Genomic DNA, 23870 nt, shown 5'->3' on the forward strand with positions numbered 1-23870 from the left:
GGCGCTACATAGACTACAAAAACGCCATTAACTACCTTAGAAGTAGCCATGTAAGTGCAATATCTTTGCGAGCCGCGCCAAAGGAAACTCCCACAAGTATTTCTGGTAGTCATTTTCTTCACAAGGTGTCGCACCAGGTGGCTTGGCACGACTCTTCAGTTAGCCATGCCAAGGCCCTTGGTGCGACACGTTGAGTCGAAAATAAATACCGGGGATACTGGTGGGAGTCTCACATGGCGTGGCTCACATAGGAGCCGCACCGCGTGGCCTGGCACGACTCTCATCACAGTCACGCCAAATGGAACTCCCACCAGTATTCTCGATTGTCATTTTCTTCACAAGGAGTCGCGCCACTTGGCTTAGCGTGACTAACTTTTTCAATTCACCTCGGCAAATCCCTTCACTCCTACATTTGTACATCACAGAGTCTTCACATTTCACTTGAGATACAAACATCACATAGTTCAACCACTTAGTATCATGATTGTGTTTGTAACACCTCATATGCAATGCATGGTACAAATAGTCCACAGCAATACTACAATACATAATTCAAATAGTCCGCGACATTAGTCCATTAAATAATTAAAATAGTTCATGATACAAGTCCATTACATGAATCAAATACTAACGGATGAAGGTTCATTCCATTACTACTCTGAATCAACATCGAACAACAGCTCATCAACAACCCAAACATCCTCCACATCGTGGTCCAAGTCTGTTGCGATGTCCTTCCCCTTGTCCTTGCCCTTAGCCTCCATATCCTACGCCTTGCCATTGCCCTTGGTGTTATAGGAAACATCCATAGGTAAGTCACACACAAGTGACTTTATTGCCTCCATTTGCGCCTCCCTTGCTATATCTTACATTTCTTCCCTACTATTGGTAGCCACTTTGTCCGTCGTATCTTTAGACTTGTCATCTTTAGGAAACTCACCAACAAGTGCCTTCATTGTCTACAACTGTGCCAACTTTGCAACTATTCTAGCCTCCTTCAAATCGATCCCTCTTTTGTTCGCTGCCAACAGTTGGAAATACTCTTCCATTGACCCTTTAGGAAAGATCCTCGTTGGATCAAACTAATTCCAATCATGAAGCCACCTCTCCCTCCTCATACGCTTGTTGTCCTTCCTCTCCTTCCTCACCTCCTCCTCCTCCTTCATTCTCTTTCTCATCCTCTCATCGGCATTGAGGGGCCATGGATACTTGCTTCTATTCCTCCTCCAATATTAAATGAGGTCCTCTCAAACCGCCTCCCCAATTAAAACACTTGACCATCCTTTCTCTTAATGAATCTTATCTTTGCAAATTTAACCAAACAACTCATTATACGATGGAATAGGCACATCGTGCTCCTCCCTTATTTCATTTTTCCTCTTTAGTGTTTCTTCGGTTTTCAAACATTCAGAACAGCGCCCCAAACGTAGGCAGAGTTGTTCCCTACCTGGAAAGGTCTCCCAATCACAAGTCCTCCCCTCCTAAAAAAATAAGAAAGTCCATTTGTACTCAAACTAAAGCCTTTACCACATGATCGAGACTCCAAATAAATGAAATTAAGAAATTAACTTTACCCAATAGTCTCCATAAGAATTGCCACAATACCAACTGTAGCCAAGCTCCAACGGAACCACACCCCTACGAGCTAGTATCCCGCACTTGCAACGAGGCCTAGGAGTCCTATCACATGGCCACTTCTCTTTCCTACTCTCGAATGCTTGCACCCACTCTTCTGTCGGCCAATGGGACTTGGGACCGTAGATGTACTCCTAAAAATCACATAGCGACCATCCATCCTGCACAACAAATGAAATCACATAGGTCAATGAAATAAATGCAACTGCAGTAACCGATCAAATTTGCCAATTTTCTACTCCTTACTTATGTTGTTAGCTTGCACTGAAAGAATGATGTGAACTTCACAGGAAGCTCAAGATTAGGATGTTGCAAATTGCTTGGAACCCCACAATGGCATAATGGTGGGTTCATAACACGCTGGCATGCAGCCTCCTTCTTTTGTTCGTCCGTCATTGGAGGTGGATTCGGTGGAGGTGGCACCCACCATCTGAACTGATGATATGGCTGATTGACTGACTCATGCCACCCTTTGTCGCGCATGTGTAGAACGCCCTTCTGACTGTAGTCTCATGTCTTGATTGCTTCACCTGAGCTGGGATGCCACATTCACAAATAGGGACTGGAAGAGGTGAAGGCACGGGGTCGTCCGCATCGCCCTCACGATATTCCTTGATCTTACGCTTCTATGACGCCATCTCCCTAAAAAAGATGAAAATATAATAGAACAATTGTATATAAAAAATAAATGAAGTGGAATTAACATGATGCAAAAAGTACTAACACAAAGAATAAACATGCAATCCTAAGTCAATACCGTATTCGCACTCATCCTACTCCTAGACCTCTTATTCCTCTTGTTTTTTGATAAATTTTTCAGACCCTGCTTGTGTCATTCAATGCGGTGATCCTCCTGGTGGCAGTGACTACAACGTGGCTTCACCTTGTCTTGGTCGAACTTTCCGTAACTGTAAATATCAACATCATACCCACTTGATTGGTCCATCTCATTGCGCAGCCGCTTCTTCCTCCTCCTTCCAACCTTGTTTTTCTTCTTGTCATTGTCAGGAATGTAGTCATGGTCATTGTACCCCGGCCAATGCGTCTCATCTAAAATAGGCTCGAAACGGGACTCCCATGTCTTCAATACTGTATTCTTAGAATACAGTTGTGTCATATATGCCGGTGATAGGTGGGACGCCCCTCTCATACGGTATGTGGCAATCATATGAGAGCATGGAATATATAGCAACTGTGGGACACAACACGTGCAAGTCGCACTTGAGAGGTCAACTTTATATATGCGCCCACCCATCATCTCACCTCCAACAGTCAAAGCGGAAGTCATCCTAACCAAATACACATACAATGTGGGATCAGACAACTCAGCTGACATGCCCGCTGCTTTCTTGCCTTCTATCTCTAAGCGGTTCCTTGCTCCTTTCCCCCTAGAATTTGGTTCGGCCGCCAATCAATTTGAGCCCTTTCTTTTGACCACCTATGCACAAAATATGAATTGACCTTGTAGAAAGTGAACTCCACAATAGCAGATACCAGCATAGCACGGATGCCTTTGAGGACCTCGTTTAGCACTTCAGATATATTTGTATTCTGCATACCATATCTACCTCCACTCTTGTCAAATGCATTGGTCCACTTATGCTTGTTCTCCATTTGCTCCTGTAACCACTCCGTTGTTTCTACATTCATCATTCCTTTCAGTTTTCGTAGCCTAATGTCAAACGTCCTCTCCGCCTTGGCTGCACAAACCAATTTGAGCTGCTTTATTACTTTCTTGTTCTTGTGTCTATGCCATATATTTGCAGCAAAGTGACGCAGGCACCACCTACTCACAATAGGTTGGTAGCCTTCCATATGATCCTCAACCGCGTTTAGGATTCCTTAGTGGCGGTCCGATATTATTCATACCTTCCTATCATGCCCAACAACATCCCGACAGACCAAATGCAAGAACCATGATTAGTTGTCGTTATTCTCACCCTCAACCAAGAAAAATGCAAGGGGGATCAATCGGTCCTCACCATCCATACCAGTGGCGATCAACAAAACACCCCTATACTTTCCGGTTAGAAATGTTCCATCAACGCTTATCAATGGCTTGCAATGCTTGAATGCCTCTACACATTGGGGGAAGCACCAATACGCCTGCTCCAAAATAGGCTTCATGACACCATTGTGTAGCTCCTCCTTACCCGTTGTGTGAGTGCACCACTTTGTACCTGGGTTGTAGTGTGCTATCGCTTGTAAGATTCTTGGCACCCTACCATAAGCATCCTTCCAATCACCCCACAACATGGCTATAGCATGCTGCTTAGCCCTCCAAGCCTTTCCATACTTTACCACGTAATTTGTGAATCCTTTGATGGTTTCAATGGCCACGGTTGTAGAAACATCGGGATCAGCATGAACAAGTGAAGCGATTCGTCTTGTAATGTAACAAGCCGTGCACTGAGAATGCTCTTGTGCGACCTCGAACGTCCCACATGTATGAGGTTGAATAACTCTACTGATCCTCCATTTCTGTCTATCATCAGGTAGTGGACACGCCCACACCTTCCAGTCACAACCATGTTGGCAACGAACCGTGTATCTCATTTTGACCGATGAATGAACCACATCATATGGCCTATAGTGCCGCACTAAGTAATCCCTTAAGAAAAACTTTAACTCCTCTAGGCTATCGAATCTCCTTCCCTTCTCTATAGACAGCTCACCACTATCGGGTTTAACTTCAGTAAGGCGTAACCCTGAGTCACAATAAGTCTTCCTCGGAATCGAATGGAATATGAAAACTTAAGGGACATGTACATGTACAACTTCCAACTGCCTCAGCTCAATCAGAGTGAATTGCGGCAACCAAATTCCAGAAAAAGTATGTACCAATCCTCTTAATACCTCATCCACCCTCTCATTAAATAATGGAGTTGCTTGGCCCACCGGACTTGGTTCAAGTATAGGACTACTTCGCACCATAGGTGTTGGTTGGGGTCATTGGAGTTGGAATGGATTGCACCAAAGGTGTTGGTTGTATCATTGAAGTTGGAATTGATTGCACCACGGGAGTTGGTTCTGCCACCCTTTCATTAACTGATGGTCTTAGTTCATCAACAAATGAGACTTATTCTTCACCACCATTTCCAATATCATCTTCACCACCACTTTGTTCTTCTTCAGAGCCCACGCGGCAACATCAAAATCATTGTTTACTCTACATGTATCAAAGTCACCTTCATCACCACTACCATCTGAACCATGAGAACAATCATCATCACCACCCTCTTCGTCATCCTATTCCTCATCAACCTCATTGGCCGGTAACACATCTTCCTGAGTTAAGTGTTCGATAGGCTCATCGCTATGTGGAGGCATACACCGAGGACAAACATCAACAATTAACTCAGCACAAGCAACTTGAGAACTTTTCACCAACTCTTTGTAAAATAACTAATCATCATCATATGTAAGAGGCATCAACACATAGTGAGATCTTTTATCACCAGCATCAAACCTTCCACGAATTCTTAAATTTTCTTCCTCATTTCCAACTTTGAACAAAAAATTAACTCGGCCTATTATATCATCAAATGTTGGAGGACTATCAAATCTTGCTACTTGTTGCCTCATTCTTGCAAACTCTCCATTATCATCAACCGTGCGACCCAAGAAAAAATGAATTAAACGATCCATCTACACACAACCACCAAATTAAATTGATTACATGGAGCTTCACCTATTTTCTTACGACTTCTACATTACCAAATATATAAAAAACTATCTTGAAAGTATTATTGAAGAATTTTCAAAAAACAATTTACCCACAATTAACACTTCGAAATGCAAGGGGTTACCATCGACCACTTGCACGATATAGCACACCTAATCATAGCCAATTTGTGCTCAATCCACCTATGCAACTCAAATCGTACACAAAACCTAACCACCTCAAATCCAACTAAAACTACGGAATCGAGAAAAATTAATTGGTTAGAGTGGAGGAGTTACCTTCCCGGAGCAATTTTCCTTCGTTCCCCTTTGAATCGGGTGAGGGATGGAGTGGATCTAGAGGGGGAGGAGTGGGGGCGGCACCATGGGGGAAGAGAGCTCGGGTTAGGGCTAGGAGGGGAAGGGAGGAAGTGAGGAGGAAGAAAGGAGGGGCCGGCGGGCCCACTACGTAATGGACTGAGTCACGCCAAAGCATGTGGCGCGACTCAGCTGGCCAGCTCAGTGGCCAGCTCGGCCACCCCGCACGTGCCGCGCCAGCATGGAGCGCCGGTCGCGCCACATGCTTTGGCGCGGCTCAGGTTTTTGTCACGCCAAGCGGCGTGGCGACCACATAAAAGAGCTTGGAATTTTAGTTTGATCTAGACTGTTTTTGAAATTTTAGATTAAAAAGGTTAAAATAAAATAAATTCTTCCTTCTCCCCGTTCTTTCCTTTCCTCCCTTCCACACGATCTCCTGCCTCCAAGTGCTCCTGGCCGCTCGATCTCCCGCACGCCCAACGAGATCCGGCCTGCCCCGCCCCCACGCACGGCTGCCGGCTTGTTGCGCCCCTCCACTTGGCTGCGCTGCCCGTTCCTCCTCCGTTCTGCTGCGCCGCCCGATCCATCCCACCCCCGCTCACCCGCCCCAGCTCGTGCGACACCGCAGCCACGAGCCCTGCGCCGGCGGTGGCAGGGCAAGCTCCAGCTGCTGGAACCGCCCGCACTGCAGGACGCGTCACGCTTGGGACCCGACGCAGGCTGCGGCATTGCTCGGGCAAAACCGGACTCTTGCTCGCGGTGTCTAGCAACGCCTGCTGTTTGCTCCAAGTCGCTTTCTGCGTCTGCACCGAAGCCATCGCTGGTGAAGTTTGGTGTTGCTGGCAAGAATGATTGTTTTGGTTATTTGCAATTGCGCTTGATCATTGATTATTGTCTCTTTTTTTTGTCGATTGAGATTATTCGGTGCTTGAGTCTGGCCAAGGCTGCGCCATTGCTTGTGAGCCGCAGGGCTGCTCGCCGACCAGGCTATGTGCCGCCGGTGCCTGTGCTGGTGGCCATGCATCGATGGGAGAGAAGAGAGGGAAAGGAAGAGGAAGAAAGGATAGGGGAGATTTTTCTCAATCTGCTAGAGTAGCTGTCTCATGTCTCATTTAGACTCCATTAGCAACAAAGAAGATGGCACCCTTTTTTCTATAACCGTTTCCTGTAATTTCCACATTTTGCCTCTGGTACAAGTAACATGGCATCCAAAGGATGACATCCAACATTTGGAGCTCAGAGCCACAAAACTATGAATCTTTTGGCAGTGTATTTCTGGTGAAGCACCTTAAAAGCTAACAAGTATCATACTACAGAGTGCAGACAAAGCTAATTTGTAAACTGTACACTGTAATAGATAGTTGTCAAAGTATGTAGCTGCCTCAACTACAGCTGCAAAATGAACAATAAATACATGTGGCACGTTATGACGCACTGGTCTTCCACAGCAATGCAGAAGTAGATGCAAGTAATCACCTAGCGTTTACATGCGGAACTCTGCTCTGGCCAATAGACTCCTCTTACAAGGTTCAAACTAGGTTCAAACTGTACAAAATATTACTTGTACTGTTGTACACTAATTCCCTGTTGTTTTCTGTCAACAAAAGCTAAAAAAAAAGGTTCAAGATTTTAGTTCCTCTGTTTGTATGAGGGTAACTGGTAAAGTTCTTTTAAAGAATTTTCAGGACATAGTTTGAGTTAGGACTAAATCTTCGACAACCCAAATTCTCCTAGTCAAACAGGCCCATAACTAGTTCTGAAATCTGAATTCTGAACCAGGTATATATCAGTGCAGTAATCAACATTAATCAGGTAACCTCATAGACTAATATTTAAGAGCTTTCAGTTTAAACTAAACCTTTCAGATTCATGAATCATTTGCCACATATATGGAAGAAGCATCTATTATTCCACAAAGACAAAACATGAAATGGGTTGAGGAAACAAAATTTCACTCAACAATCAGTTAATCACTCGATTGTAAGGTCAACAAAAAAGAACGGACTAGATAGGACGATTACATAGTTCTGAAGCATGAAAGGTTAGCATTTGATACACATAACTTAAAGACAAATCATGTATATAGGGCAACTGCGTTCATTTAGATAACTAGCAAATCATGTATTAATTGGTGAGAGGTAGCACCATTTATGTTACTGGCTGCTCGATGCAAAGATCAAATTCTTGCTGAAAACATGACAAGCGCACCACATGCAGCAATTTCAATGCTTATAACCAAGTGCCGATGACTCGAAACAGGGAAAATACAGGGTCATACAAGAACGAACTTGTCCTAGAGTACATAGAACACACACTTCTCTGCTATCCAAGTCATATGCTATCAGTTTATGCTCCCATTGGTCAACAAAGAAGACCAAATTGCGATCTGGATGAAAGGCAACAACGACATAATGAAAAGGGGAGACATAGTTCTTTGTTCCAAACAGCTGCAAAAAGCTCACATTGTGTTTTAGAACCCATTCTTCCGCATCATAGTCCTCAAGAACCCCCCAAATGGACAGTCCAGTAAATTGGAAATCACCAACTTCGGCCTTTTCTTTTCCCAGTCCACTAATACAATGCAGGCACCCTTGCGATTGACCAATAAAAGCAGCATTGTGATACAGATGCTTATTTGGCCAGTAGATGATCTTACATGTCTTCCCTTGGCCATCCACCGCAACTATTTCAAAATTCAAACTCCTCTTGCGCAAATTGGTAGAAGAGAAAATGCAGCAGGCCATTAACAACTTAAAATCCCTGCCATATAGGGGGCTTGCTATGGCTCCATACCTCCACCTTCACTTTCCCATTGCCTCTCTTTCCAATGTAGACTAATTCTCTTTCCAATGGCAAATCTGTAGAAGCAACAGTAAGAATGATTTTTGGATGGCAAATAGTTAAATATCCCACGTATAGGGGGCTTGCTATGGCTCCATCTGCCTCCCCATTCACTTGACCTGTCACTCCATAAGCCGCTTTCGGATGCGTAGGTGCACACCCCTTCCACATTCTCCCGATAACCATCCTGCCAGAACTGGACCAAGTGGAAGTACAAGGAGACATATGGGTCGAAGAGCAAAAAGGTGCGCACATCATTTACACAGTCTTCCTCGTCGACGCCCTCTTCTGGTGGAGGTGGAGTCAAGCCGGAGCTGGGAACCGCCACACATTGCTCGGTGACAGGGTTGCACACGATGTAGCCCTGTGAGTCATATGTGTCTGAACCCCATCTGGGGCCAAAGAGGAGGAGGCTGTTGCAAGAATCCAAGAGCCTGATGGCCTCAACGTCAAGTTGCTCCTTCATGGAGGCGAGTGAGGGGTCTAAGAGTGGCACCGGCACGGATTGACCTAACAGATTGATGAAATGCCCATAGTTAGGGCGAGACACCTTCTTGTTCTTGCTGCGGCTGCTGACAAGATCTCCGTTGGCACTGCCATCGCTGTTGCCGTCGTCGTCGTCGCCGCCGCGGATGCCGCTGCCGTCGAAGTAGAGGAGCCCCCTGTAGGGTTTTGGGGAGATTCTTGCAGCGGAGGCGGTTGGAGATGAGGTCGCCGCAGGGCTTGGAGACGCACTTGGATCGGCACAGGGACTTGGCGTTGAGGCGCGAGAGAGGATCTCCACGAGGGCGTCGTCGGGGAGGCGGGGCACCGCGCTGCATCCGGAGCCGTCCATGCTGCTGCTGTGCTGCCTGCCATGGAGGAGACGGAGGTGAGGGGACGAGTAACGCACCGCACGCGCGAAAAGGGAGAGAAAACAACGCAGCGGGAGGGCGAGCTCTCCGGCCGCCGCAGAGGATGGGAATCGCCGAGCTCAACTGGCCAGTGACTGAGTTGGGGGAAACCGAGGAGACGAGGAGCACTTATGTAGGCAGTGGTCACTTTCGCACGAACAGTCAACGACTTGGCAAGAATACGAAGAGTCTCGTCGCCGGCAACGACATTTACTGCTTAGTTACGCAAGTCTCGGTGCACAGTTTCATTATATATTATCAAGATTGTAAACTAGGTAATTGTACCCGTTGAGTGTCATAGGGATAAAACTCCTCTCACATACGATTGAAACTAGTTTCTCTCTCCTTATAAAAATCTTGCCAAATCAACAAAATTGCTAATGTGGCATGGAATTTAATACCCATAAAATTCTTCACGAAACTCCCACCGAGACTGACTTTGCTGAAAAGCGTTCAAGCAGCATAACTCCATTAGCTATGTACTCCAAACATTTCTTAGAATAACAGTCCCATACTTTCTAAAGATCCAAGCATCAAAATTCCATACATCTCAACGATAACAAAATAGAATTAACCTAGGCATAACTGCTGGAGGAACCAAAAATGGCATCCCAATGACTGAGGAACGATTCCATGATCCCATCCATGCATGAATCAAACTGAGATGTTGGATATTATAGTGTGGACAGAAGCTATGGATGTTGAAATAGGATTCAAGATTTCAAGCTGCTTTTGACATTGAACAGCCTACATGATGTATATCCCAGTAATTTGCAACTATTGCGGAAAGTGGATGAGAAATTGAGAGCACAGATTCTGGTTGGAGCAAGTGCAAATCTCTTGATAATGCCTACCCCGCCTTACATGAGTACATGACAAAGCACAGAAGTGAGGCATTCCCATTCAACGCAAAAAGCTTCACTGTAAGCTTCTTTCAAAACAGAGGTAACATGAGCCTGAATATAACCAATTGAGTGTTGGTTTGGTAAAATCATTCACTGCTTTATCTGGATGCCCTATGATTTTCTTGCTACCTGCACACCCACTCTTGTTTTTACTAAAATATCATCACGACTACAATGATCACACGGCTAATGGAGAAACCATTCTGCATCATGCCTCATGTCCAAATCAGTACAAAATTGCAAGGCAAACCAAGCTGCAGGAAGAATCATCTTTCTCATGAATGCATGACAAAAGAAATGGTCAAACATCTCCATGCAAATTACAAACATAGGATGAAAACTGCTGAGACAATAAATCCCCTCAAAACATGCACCTAGAGCTGTCGACAAAACATGGATACCAATGAGGCAGCTAAACCTGTCCCAATATGCAGGACCAAAAATTTTGGTATGGCACACTGATTCCTTAAACATGTGCAACACAAAATAACTACTCTATATAATCATGGACTGGATGGAAAACTGAGAAAATGCACGAGGATTAGATTCAAGACCATGTCAGATAAGCAGAACAGTTATAAATCCAATTGTGATTCCATTAACCACTTATTTGTATGCAGGTGAATCCAATCAGTGACTCTTTTCTAGTGCTTTCAGTCCAATGGACACTAACCTATGCTAAGCCACATTTATATTTCGTGTGTGCCAATGGCAATGAATGAATTTGAATCTTAATATTATGCACAAGCACAATAGGTGCAGAATGTGCCAAAAGATGGAAAATTTTATACATTCTGACATTTGAGTGATGTCTTCAGGTAATCAAGAACAATAAAATTAATTGTAATCTCCAGTACACATTATGAAAAGATTGTTTCACAACTAAAGAACATATGCTATAAACATAATCAGAAAGGAAATTGGTGGTGCCAGAATAATGCATTGCTCTGAACCAGCCATCAAACAGAGCAAGGTGCGCAGACAATTTAGTTGGAGTCGTAGTCTTGTAGAATTTATAGTCAGAAGAAACCGAAGGTAAGGATCTTTGCAAGTGGACATGTATGTAGGAGAGCAAATATCATTCTACTTTGATCTCATAGCAACGAATTCAGGTGAAACACTGTCAAGTTTTCAAGTACACTGTGCAATTATAAAAGTACAGGTGTACACAGTTCAAACAGAAGTACAGTTATAAAAGTTCTCAAGTACTATTCAAATAGGTGTACAGTGTGCAATAATAAAAGTGCCTAGATCAACTATGGATCTCGATGACAAAAGAAGAATTGTCTGCGGTTAACTGTAATATACTCATATTCCACATTTCTGATAAAATTGATGCAAGTAATCTGCATATGCAAAGATGTTCTGACTGGCCAAAAATCTCCTACAACAAGGTCATTCCAGTTATATTCAGAAGCCTAGTGAGAAAACTTGGCCAAGAAACCAGGTAATCACATCCTAGTATCCTACAACAAGGTCATTCCAGTATATTTAGAAGCTCCCAGTTTAAACATTTCTGAGACACGACCATTTGCCATAAATATGTTTTTCCAGCATAAATAATAAACATATACCATACTTAGGAAACACAAAGTCAGTCAGTAATCACTCAGTAGAAAGGCCAAGAAAAAAGAGTATATATATAAGATGGAGATTATCATTCTGGAAACACAAAGGTCAGCTTGGATGTCAAAAATCATAAGTTGTGCAAGCTTAGGCTAGTGCATACATTAACTAGCATATGTAATGCTAACTTACAAGCATGTATAGTGTCTACTACACTGCTTTCTTGTAGCATTAAATAGACCAAAAGAATCCGATAGAAGGGGCACATTCAAGCACCAATCCAATTTTGCACCACCTAATTCTAGTAGATTTAACAAAGATGCTAGTTGCCCCATACTTGGAAGATCAAGTTCTTTCTGAACATTCGGAGGAGTTACCACAAGCATCAACCTCAGTACTTGGTAGCAAGAACAGATGACTCCACAAAACAGGGAACATAGGGGGTAATAAACCTATAGCCACCTCATAGGCTGCGGAGAGGATGAAGTTCCTTAGTATCCATGTTATACAATACCAGCTTACGGTTCCAACGCTGAACAAATATTACTGAATTGTGGTCTGGATGAATGGCCACGATATCCAAGTCATGGGCTGGGCAACTCAGAAATCCAAACAACTGCGAACAGCTCACATTGTGCTTCAGGATCCATTCTTGTGTATCATTGTCCTCAAGAACCCAAACTGACAGCTGAGTGAAGTAGATACGGAAGCCTTTTAATTGCAAATCCATACTGATGCACTGCAGTTAGCCTTGGCATTGAGCAATAAAAGCAGCATTTGCAAGCTTGTGCTTATCATGCCAGCGGATGATCCTACATGCTTTCCCTTCCCCATCCACTGCAAGTATCAGGGCCTCCGATTTCTGGACATGGTAGACGATAAAATACAGCAGACCATTGATAAAAGCCCTGCCAAACGTGAATTTCAGCATGGCTTGACCCCACTGTCCCCATTCACCGCCCTTTTCTCCTCGCTTCCACTTACTTGCCCTGTCACTCCATGCCTGGTCTCAGATGAGTACGAGTGCACCGCTTCTATCTCCTCCATCGAAACATCATTCCAGAACTGGACCAAGTGGAAGTGCACCGACGCGGCAGGGTCAAATATCAGAAAGGTGTGTGCATATCTTTCCCCATTGTACACGTCATTGCTCTCTCCAAATGGAGGCGGAGGCGGACAAGAGCAGGAGCTGGCGGGCACGTCCACACATTCCTCGGTCGCGGGGTTGCACACAATGTACCCGAACCTGTCCTCCCGGTTGCACCCAAAGAGGAGGAGCCCGTTGCAGGAATCCAGGAGGACCAAGCGCTCGACCCCAGGCAGCTTCTCGGTGAGGAAGGAGAAGGAAGGGTCGAGGTCGACCGGAGGCACAGACTCTCCCGTCCCCGTCAGGCAGGTGAAATGCCCGAAGCTGCGGCGGCCGCCGTGGAAGAAGCCCTCCAGGGTCTGGGGCAGCTTCTTGCGGTGGAGGGGATCGGAGATGAGGTCGCGCCAGGGCTTGGACACGCACTTGGACCGGCGGAGGTCCTTGACGGGCACGCGCGAGAGGATCTCCACCAGGATGTCGTCGTAGAGGCCGGCCACCGCGCTCCCCCTGGGGCAGTCCATGGCGCCGGAACCGGTGGCAAGGGGCGCGCCGCAACCTGCGAATCGAGCGGAGAATCAGGAGCCGTGCCGTGAGGGGGATCGATGCAGGAGAGAGCGAGCGAGCGAGAGGGAGATGCGGCGAGTGTGGAGCGTACCTGATGCCGGAGAGCGGTCGGGGTCCGCCGCGGCGGCGCTGGTCGGCGGGGAATTCTTAAACCCTAGCCCCCATCGCGCTGCAGGAGTTGGGGAAAGGTCAGTCAGTCTGAGAAGATTTGGGAGGAAGAAAGCTGGGTGCATTTTGTAATCGCCCAAGCTTTACGAGGTCTGTTTTGCAAATGTGCTGGTCACCGTTTTGCGGCTTTTGCCCAGGAGGCATCCCAAATTCCACTCAGGTCCAGTCTCCCATCTGCCTCGAAACACCAATTGAATGAGCAATCAGCATTCAGAACTACTATTTACACCAGTGTGCGCACATGACTGCATAAGAAGAAAATTAACAACAAAGCACAGTTTAGCGGTGGTAATCATTGACAGTCTAAAGGGTCACTCTGGCTCAGAGAGAGCTGCGAGCTAAACTGGAGATGCCATCAGTCTCACTGACGATGCTGATCTGATCTGCTGGACATGGATCCTGGACCGCCTGTGGCAGAACTTGTTTTGCAACATCGGATTGGAGACGGTTCTGAAGGTCTCGAATTTTTGCAACATTTAGAAGCAACAGCAATTGAGGGGGGTATATGTCTCGATAATGACGATCCTAATTGATGAAAATGATGTGTGTGCATACAAAGGAAGGTAGATACTCCCTGCAATTATCGACTTGTGCTGACAGACCTATTTTTCACTAATTCTTTACTGTAACTGCCACATTTTTGCTCCATATTTCTTATCTAGTACAAATCTATCTGGAGGACAACATCCAACGTCTGGAGCTCATAGCAACGAATTATGAATCCTTTGGTGATAGAATTTCATGTGGAGCGCCTTCATCAAACTTCTCAAGTGTGACAGATGTGCAAAGCTCACACGGTGCTTCAGAACCCATTCTTCTGCATCGTAGTCCTCAAGAACCCAGAGAGACAGCTCAGCCATCTCGACAGTGCTAGCTGTTTGTATGTGCACTAATGCAATGCAGATGCCCTTGGGATTGACCCAAAAAAACAATCTCACCACGCTTCTCTGGCCAGTGGATGCTCCTACATTTCTTCCCTTCCCTGTCCACCGCAACTATATGACCCTCCCTTTCATACTCGTGAACGACCATGGCATGCAGCATGCCATTAACAAACACACTGCCTGAATATGATAGTATCCATCCCTGTGCGCTCCATTTACTTGTCCTTCCACAGTATCACTCCATACCCCGCTTTCAGATGAGTAGGGTCCGCACCTCTGCCACTCCCTCAACCTCATTATCATCAGCATTTCGCCTGAATTGGAGTATCGCTCCCTCATCATCTTGCGTGAACTGGACCAACTGAAAGTGCGAGGAGACAGCCGGGTCAAAGATCAAATAGGTGCAGGCCGAATCGTCCAATGGAGATGGAGTCCAGCCAGAGCTGGGAACGGCCACCCATTGCTCGGTCGCAGGGTTGCACACAATATAGCCCAGTGAGTCATTCATGTCTGAAACCCGTCTGTGCCCGAAGAGCAGGAGCCCATTGCAGGAACCCAAAAGGTTGATCTTCTCAATCTCAGGCAGTCCAGTGAGGAACGAGAACGAAGCATCGACGAGGGGCGAGGGTCTCCCGAACAGATCGACGAAATGCCCATAGTTCTCATAAGGGCTACCACCGAAGAAGAACCCTTCTAGAGTCTGGGGGAATTTCCTGCAGCGGAGGCGGTTGGCGATGAGGTGGCACCAAGGAGACGCACTTGAACCGGAAGCGAAGCTTGGCGGGGAGGCGCGAGAGGATCTCCACGATTGCGTCGTCGGAGGGGCAGGTCACCGTGACCTCGCTCCTCTTGGGGTTGGTGTTGGGGCAATCCATGTCGCTGCCAAGGGAGGAGCCCGGAGGTGAGCAGATGAGCGAGGTGAGGGAGGAATAAGGGGGCGCTCCCGGTTGAGGGAACTCACCTGCCGCCGGAGACGATGCGATCGCCGAGGGGCGCTGGCCGCCGGTGACTTGCTGGCGTGCCGCGTGCGTGAGGAGGAAGAGAGAGAGAGGCGCTTCGCTTGAAAAGGGACCCACTTGACCCCACCTGTCAGTGATAAGACAAAGTGTGGCAATCCGTAAAGAGTGGGGAAAAAATTAAATGACCCCTGACTCTTGGTCTCCGTGAGTTGTTGGGGGCTAAATTACAGCATTCAGTAGCGTGATCACGTTTTAAATTTTAGATCGTTTTGACTTTTCTAAGTTCATAAATATTTGTACGTATCTAGACATGTACTATATTTAGGTGCATAACAAAAACTATACACATAGAAAAGTTAAAATGACAATGACCTAGATTCATAGATGTTTGTATGTACTTAGACATACGTTATATTTAGTTATAATTTGGAACAGATGGAGTAGTATTCATTATGCATATGCTATTGGCTATTGCCACTAAGCCAAACTGTTTTACAGAGTGAATTCTGAAGTAGTATTGGCTTAGACAAGGTCAGTACCATGTGCGGTTTCCATCCAAGACTAACACACAAAATTGTGCTAAAATATCCGATTTTGGCTCGCAATCTGTTGTTTCCAATCTATTGTATGATATACGAATGAACAGGTGTTCCTATGTTTCCATACTCCCACCCAAGCTGCAGACAAAAGATCAAATACTAGAGAGTTCAAAGCAGAGGGTGACTAGACGATTAGATTTCTTACCAGTGAGCGAGAGACAGCGCTCTTTTCTTCATCTTTTGTGGGCGGTTCAGCAAACTCGAATGGGAGTCCGAGCTCTCATAAACCGAGGGGTGTCTTGCTGTTGGGATCATTTGCTACTTGCTAGCAGAGCCTCTGCATGTTTACAGAGCTAAAGGGCAATGGTGCCTCGATCAACATTACTTTGGGACAGTCCAGTCAAGTTTGTTGTAACAATACACAAACTGATGACTTGGTTATCAGATATGGTAGTAATAGCTATACAGACCTCACCCAGATCAAACAGATCAATGCCTCCAAAGTCTCAGGGGGCAACATTTGAATGCAACAGCGAACTGAGGGGCGTACATGTCTCGATAACAACGATAAGTACAATTTAACTGATGAAGATGCTGTGTGCAGACAAGGGAAATTTGATAGTCCCTTCAGTTTTCTTGTGGACTCAACATTCAGTTCCTAGTATCATATCAGCAACATAGGAAAAGGGGATTCCTTTTTCTCTAGTTGTTTCCTGGAATTCCAACATTTTTACCCCCCCAGTCACCTAGCTCTTACCGAGTACTACAACCTTATCGAAAGGACAGTATCCAATGTCTGGAGCTCATCGCAACAAATTGCAAAACTGTGTGGTCTGTCGACTTTCAGTTGAAACAGCATCGAAGTATCACACACTCACACTGCCGAGTGCAGGCAAAGCCAATTTATACGGTTCTACAGAACCGCATTGTTTGAAAGTACCTAGCTCAACTGTACATTGCTGCAGTAACAAAAGAAATGTTGTCTGTGGGCTGTGGCTAAGTTAATATAACAAAAGAGCATCACCTATAATCAGCTCCTGTGGCCAACAGTCTTCTACTCCAAGGTTTCAGTTATGATTCAATAGCATAGTGACAAAAAATGGCCAACAACCTCATATTTTAATGTGACGAAGCTTTGTCTTAACATTTTCAATATATGCACCGTATCAATTGGACAAAAGTATAAATGGAGGAAAACAAATTGCTGAACAAAAAAAAGGTGCAAAGTTAGCATGTACATACGTACACTAAACCCTGTTATGTTTCCTGTCAGGAAAGAGCAAATTGTTTGGATTAATAAGGTTGCTCCAAGATTTTAGGATTTAGTTCCACTGTTTCAGCAAGGGGGGTTATTCAGAGCCTTCAGGATGCAGCAGAAGTAAGTGATGAGACTGCTAAATCCCCTTCAAATATTCATCTAGAGCAGTAAACCACATAAGAATAGCAACAGTATAGCTAAGTCCCTCCAAATATGCAACACCAAAATATTTTTGATATCAATGATTCATACAGCACAAACCGGCTGCTCTATATAATCATGGACTTCATGTTCAGATTACATTGAAGAACATGATACGTAAGCACCACAATTGCAAATCAGATTATGTCTCCGTTTGCCACTTATTCATATCTAGGTGAGTCCAGTTATAAATACTTTTGTGTGCATTCAATCTAAACAGAGGCTAACCTAAGTGAAGCTAAATTTAAATTTCAGTGCACCATTCCAGTTACCAAATTTGAATCTTAATATCATCACAGCAGTTACATAATGTGCCAAATGATGTCAAAAGGCCATCTTTTTGTTCTAACCTTTGAGCAGTCAGGTAAATTCTCAGGTAACAACAGGAATAGGTAAGCAGCTTTCTTCAGATAAATGTAAAAGATGTGTGTTTCAGAATTAGATATTGTATGCCATAAATATATTACAAATAAAATGGTAGTACCCACACTTTGCTTCATCCAAACAAGGTTATCAAACAGAGCAAGCTGGGAGAGCAGATTTATTGAAATTGTACTGTTAGTCTATTACAGAACTAAACTGAAGCAAAGGTAAGTATCTTTGCAAGTGGTCATGTATAAGGAAAGCTAATATCATTTTCCCTTCATTTTGTAGCAACAAACTACAAACCTTTTAGCGCTTAAATTTGGTGAAACACCTTCAAAGTTCAAAGTGCTAGAGTATCATACTGCACAAAGAAACATTGTCTAGCTAAATGTAAAGTGTCTTCCCGACACTGCTAAAATAAATGAAAATAACTTGCATGCGCAAGCAAGCTCTTTCTGGCCAAAATCTACTAGGCTACTACAAGTTATAATACGCAGCACAGATGAAACTATGGTCTGAAGACTATGAATATCATGTAAGCAGCATCCACTAGGAAGCTTTTGAGCTTCATGTAAACAGAGCTTTCAGCCCAAACCTTTCCAATATATGCACTGGCCACAACGTATGTGAGATACACATATTCTTCCAGCATAAATAAAAATATATAGTACCGTGGAAACATAAATCAGCAGTCATTGGTCACTTACTAATATATAAGATGATTAACATTCTGGAAACGCAAAAGGTAGTATTTTCAAACAGATAGCTTGAATGCCAAACATCACAAGTTGTAGGAAACCACATACATTAACTAGCACATGTAATGCTAACTTACCCAAGTCTCAACTGCTTGCTTGCAGCATTGATACCAAAGGCACACTAAGGAATACATCCAAGCACCAGCAAAGTTCACCTCCTACTACAACCTTCCTATGGAGTAACAGTGATTAGTTCGATTAAAACATTGCTAATCTCTTTATAGTATTCTGGGTTGCCCCTCCTGAAAATCAGTTGAAGCTCCACAACTGAGCACTGGCACCTCCGCAAAATAGGGAACATATGGGATAATCAGCCCACCGCCATGTCCTAGAGTGCACAGATCATACACTTCGTCCTCACTGTCCATGTCATATGACACCAGTTTCCAGTTGTAGCGGTGAACGAAGAAAACCAAATTGCGATCTGGGTGAATGGCGACCACATCTAAGTCATCGACTCCACAACTGATTTCTCCAAACAGCTGCAAACAACTCACACTTTGCTTCAGGACCCATTGTGCTGCACCATAGTCCTCAAGAACCCAAATTGACAGCTCAATGATGTGGACTCGATGATCTTCTTGCTTTTTTATGTCCAGTGATGCAATGCAGGCGTCCTTGGGATTGACCAATAAAAACAGGAGCAGCAAATTCGTTCATATCTGGCCAGTGGATCGCCATATTTTTCTTCCCTTGCAAGTCCACCACAGCTATGATATCCTTTTGCTGCGACTGCAAGTAGTGCTTGTAGACTGGAATATGCAACATGCCATTGACATTCGCCCAGCCCAACTTAGATTGTATTTTGTCTTCCCCTTCCCCTTTTATATCTCTCCAGACCCCAGTTTCAGATGAGAAGACGCGCACAGCTTGCACTTGCACTGTCTCGAACCAACAAAGATTGCGGAATTGGAGCAGGTGGAAGTGCGAGGAAACAGCCGGGTCAAAAATCAGCAAGTTATGGGCTAGAGTTAAGGAATAGTAGTTCCCTTCCACCGGTGGATATGGAGTAATGCCGGAGCTGGGCACGGACACCCATTGTTCAGTGGCAGGGTTGCACACAATGTATTCGTATCGGTGGCGATCCCGGAAGTGCTCGAAGAGGAGGAGCCCATTGTGGGCGCTCAAGAGGTCGATGTTCTTAATTCCAGGCAGCTTGGTGAGGAAGGAGAACGAGGCGTCGACGAGAGGCACGGATCTGCCCGATAGGTTGATGAAATGCCCATAGTTCACGCCGCCGCCGTCGCCGCCGCCGCCGAAGAAGAAACCCTCCAGGGTTTGGGGGAACTTCCTGCGGCCGAGGCGGCCGGCGATGAGGTCGCACCAGCCTTTGGAGACGCACTTGAACCGGAAAAGGGGCTTAGCGGGGAGGCGGGAGAGGATCTCGGCGAGGGGTCGTCGGGGAGTCCGGCCACCGCATCCGCGACCTCGCCCCTCTTGGTCTTGGGGCTGTCCATGTCACTGCGAAGGGGGAGGGGGCAGGGGTAAGGTGAGGCGATGAGCGAGCGAGACGCAGGGAATTCAGCGCGCGTAGGTTGAGGAAGCTTACCCGCCGCCGGAGACGGTAGGGATCGTTGAGGGCCGTGGCGGCGCTCGCCTGCGAAGTGGAGGTGTGCGATTTGCCTTGGGATTTTGGGGGAGACCGGACGAGGAAGCGAACTGGTGAAGAGGATTTCTTTGTGTTCAGTTGCCTGGTTTTGTCCGTACAATGATTTGTATTTCTCACAACCAAACTTGTATAAACCTCATATAGCTTGTTGTTTCTAAAATGGTAAATAAGATCAATTTTACATTACTTTTGTTTGAGCTTTTAATCAACTAAATTTGAGATTTCTTTAATAGATAAGTTTAAGCCGCAAACATCATGAGCATGAGATGATGGTAGTTAGGGTTCGATGGTTTTTAGGCTCAAGGTACTCCCTCTCTCAAACTCATCAATGGAACGCTAGCCGGTGGTGTGTGGGCTACATTACCATTAGGGTGACTTGTGTGCAGTTAGTAGAGAGCGGTGATCACTGATTGGTTGGGTGGTCGACTATGTGTGGAGGAAGGGGGAAGTGATGGTGTGGTGTCGACAACTAGAAGGTAGTGATCTGCGGGTGCTGGAGCCAGTAAAGAAAAGTATGAAAGGAGGACAATGGGAGGAGGAAGAATATGGTTTCGCATAAAAGGGACCGTGTGAACCATGTCTATACGATAGGTTGTGGGATAGTAAGTTCATACTTTAATAGTCAAATACTTCTGTTAATAGTCAAATAATGAGTTGTGAGGTGTGCACAAGATCCTCATGGTAACCACCGTAAGCTTCATATAATGTGCAATCTTGCCATTTGTAGGAGATGATGGAGCCCACCTATTGAAGTTTACATCTTGAGGTGAGTAGGGACGGATCTAGCGTGTACCACCTGTCAGACAGTGGAGCTGCTCCAAAAGAAAGAAAAAGAGAAGGAAAAGGAAAAAAGAAGAAGAAGGAGCTTGCATGAATTAATTTGGATGCTTGGTTTTAAGACTGCAATCTTTTAGTTTGGAATTTTGTTACACATGTTCGCATAGCGTTTTCCTGATTGGTCGGTACTATGTGGCTATACGACAAGTCAACCATCTCTCCCCTGAGTATGATGGATAGGCTCTCCACTGGCAGGCTACGCGTGAAAAAATTATAGAGGAGCGCGTACAACTCGTAGTCGTGGCGATTGAGAAAAAAAGTAGAGGTATTAGAAGACAGTTGCCAAATCAAGATTCATGGCTAAGATTTGTCAGAACTCAGAAACAAAAATCATGTATACTTCTCCATTTTAGGATTTTTAGATTCATAACTTTTGCGGCTCAGAAACAAAAATCAAATATACTCTCTCCGTCCTAAATTGATAGTTTTAGCATTTTTAGATTTATAAGTTTTTTTATACATATAGACATAATATGTATCTATATGTATAAAAAAATCTATGAATTTAGAAATATCAAAACAACCTAAAATAAACAACCTAAACTTTGGGATGGAGGGAGTAGTAAACTTTTTCATGATTGCACTACGAAACTTCAATTTGCAATAGCATGTCGTTCATAAATTAGTAAACAAGATTAATAAATTAAATCACGCTACACCCTTTATTCACATGGATTTTGATATTACCATAGTCCATAGTTGATGATGCTAGCCTGAAGCTGATGTCGTCATAAGCATCAACGGCCCTGCTGATGGTAAGAAGGAAAAAGTCCAATTTACCTTCCCGGACCACGAGCCGAGTCCATATTTTCACCCATGACTTATAACCATCTGTTCTGCCTCCTCGTGCTTTCAATACCAGACATGTGACCTCCTCGATCCGATTCTATTCTGATTTTGTCCTACGTGGCGCCATGTCACTTAACACAGGTGGCAACTGTTCAATTGGCCCACATGTTCAGCCCCTACAATCTTCATCTTCCTCCCTCAGGCCACGGCCTCCTCAACCATGCGGCTGGAGCTCGTCAAGTGGAAACGCTAGTTGGAGGACTCTAAACGGCTGGTTTTGGTGTCTCGGGTGGAAATGCAAACTCGGCCCATTGTCCAGGGAGGTGAATAGTACTTTTTCCCGGGAGGAACGGAAGGCTGCTGGCCCTGCTGACGGGAAGAACGGAAGGCCTCAACGGGCCAAGAAGCCCAATCTCGCTACGATGGCCCGGAATTGATGAAGTGTAGGCCCAGTTGAGGTGAGCCATCTGCGATGGCAACTTTGCTTTTATGTCCCCGTACGTATATCTTCTTCTTCCTTCGCAAGTTGAACTGGATGTGAACGGCGAATGGCGATGAGCTGATACTTGACAACTCCGATGAACTCTAGTTCCATCTATCTAACTAGCAGGCTAGATGACAAGACGGTGGGCCCGCCGTCGCTATCCACGGCAACAGCGGTCGATGGGCAATGCCTGCAGATCGAAAAAACGCCTTGAATTGGATTTGGAGCCAGCTCTCAAGTCTCAAGGTCGCAGCTGCTAGCTGGTAACACTCAATAAGCTCCAATTGCCAAACAACGATATCTTAACAAAGTTCTCAAGCGGTCAGCTGGTATGCGATTACATTCAACAAGCTCCAATTGCTAAACAACGATTTCTGAACATCTTATGTGAAGTTCAACTAGCTCCCTGCCTGAAATTACTATGATCTATTCGGTTGTTGTGGACAGGCCTCCAGAATTGACGGCTAGGGAAAGCAGTGCAACTCCCAGGCAACAACACAAGTTTACAAGCTGCATGACAAGGGGACACAAGAAGCAAATAAAGCACATCCACTAAATTGATAGGATCGTAGGAAAGAAGGATCATTTGAAATTGAAAGATATTTACCGTGCATGGGACCAACTCAACTAGGAAGCACCGGAGGTTTGTGTGAGAGCAAATCAACAGCACCATATGGAATATACATGTATATTCATTCAGTACAAATGACCAGGCATGCACACACATCATTTGCAACATATGGAAGGTACATGTATTCATTCAGCACGAATCAACAGACAAAGGCATGAGGAAAGAAAATTCTAGTCCCAATAATTAGAAGATAATAACATTTCTGGAAAGACAAACTTATAATTTCAACACCAATATCTGAAACAAATATGCACCAAAATTTAAGGAATACATACGAGCACCAGCGAGATGTATCACCTAATTATAGTAAATTTACAAAAGTTGCTAGCTACTCCATATACTTGGGAGATCATGATTCCAGCTAGAAGTCCCAATGAGTACCCCACAAGCAGCAACAATTTCAGTGCTTCTTAGCGAGCGCCAATGACGATCCATAGTAGGGAACATATGGCATGATAGATTCATAGTCGTCGCGTACCAGAGTATAAAGATCACGCACTTCCTTACTATCCATGTCATATGATATCAGTTTCTGGTTCCAATATTGGAAAAAGAAGACCATATTGCATTTTGGATGAATTTCAACCACCCCATAGGAGTCACATTCGCAACTCGCTTTTCCAAACAGCTGCAAAACGCTCACATTGTGCTTCAGAACCCACTTTTCTCCGCCGTAGTCTTCGAGAACCCAAATGGACAGTTCATTCATATGGTCAGAGTCGTCTACATGCCCACTTATACAATGCAGGTGCCCTTGAGTTTGACCAATAAATAGAAGATGACCGCGATCCTCTGGCCAGCGCATGGTCCTAGACGTTTTCCCTTCCCCATCAACTGCAACTATCATCCTCTGCCATCGAACATTAAAAGTGCAGGTGACAATGAAGTGAAGCATGCCCCTAAAGACGCATCCAG

At 44.9% G+C, this 23870-nt stretch overlaps 1 protein-coding gene and 1 pseudogene across 1 annotated transcript; both read right to left on the reverse strand.

Moving 5' to 3' along the window:
- Positions 1-12212: 12212 nt before the first annotated feature.
- On the reverse strand, positions 12213-13440 carry LOC101756140 (annotated as a pseudogene).
- Positions 13441-14777: 1337 nt separating this feature from the next.
- LOC111256352 lies at positions 14778-15399 on the reverse strand. Its single transcript, XM_022824234.1, has 2 exons — positions 15284-15399; positions 14778-15237 (listed from the first exon to the last, which is right to left on the reverse strand). Exons 1-2 carry the CDS (start codon positions 15397-15399, stop codon positions 14778-14780), a joined length of 576 nt encoding a protein of 191 aa, XP_022679969.1.
- Positions 15400-23870: the final 8471 nt, after the last annotated feature.

This window comes from Setaria italica, chromosome II, assembly GCF_000263155.2.
Source record: "Setaria italica strain Yugu1 chromosome II, Setaria_italica_v2.0, whole genome shotgun sequence".
In the NCBI taxonomy this organism is placed as follows: Eukaryota; Viridiplantae; Streptophyta; class Magnoliopsida; order Poales; family Poaceae; genus Setaria; species Setaria italica.

Bases quoted from the DNA above. Each gene is read 5' to 3' on its own strand.
- LOC111256352 (XM_022824234.1), bottom strand. From the start codon at position 15,399: ATGGATTGCCCCAACACCAACCCCAAGAGGAGCGAGGTCACGGTGACC. The intron at 15,238-15,283 runs GTGCGTCTCCTT...CCTCCGCTGCAG, and splicing joins AAGCTTCGCTTCCGGTTCAA to GAAATTCCCCCAGACTCTAG.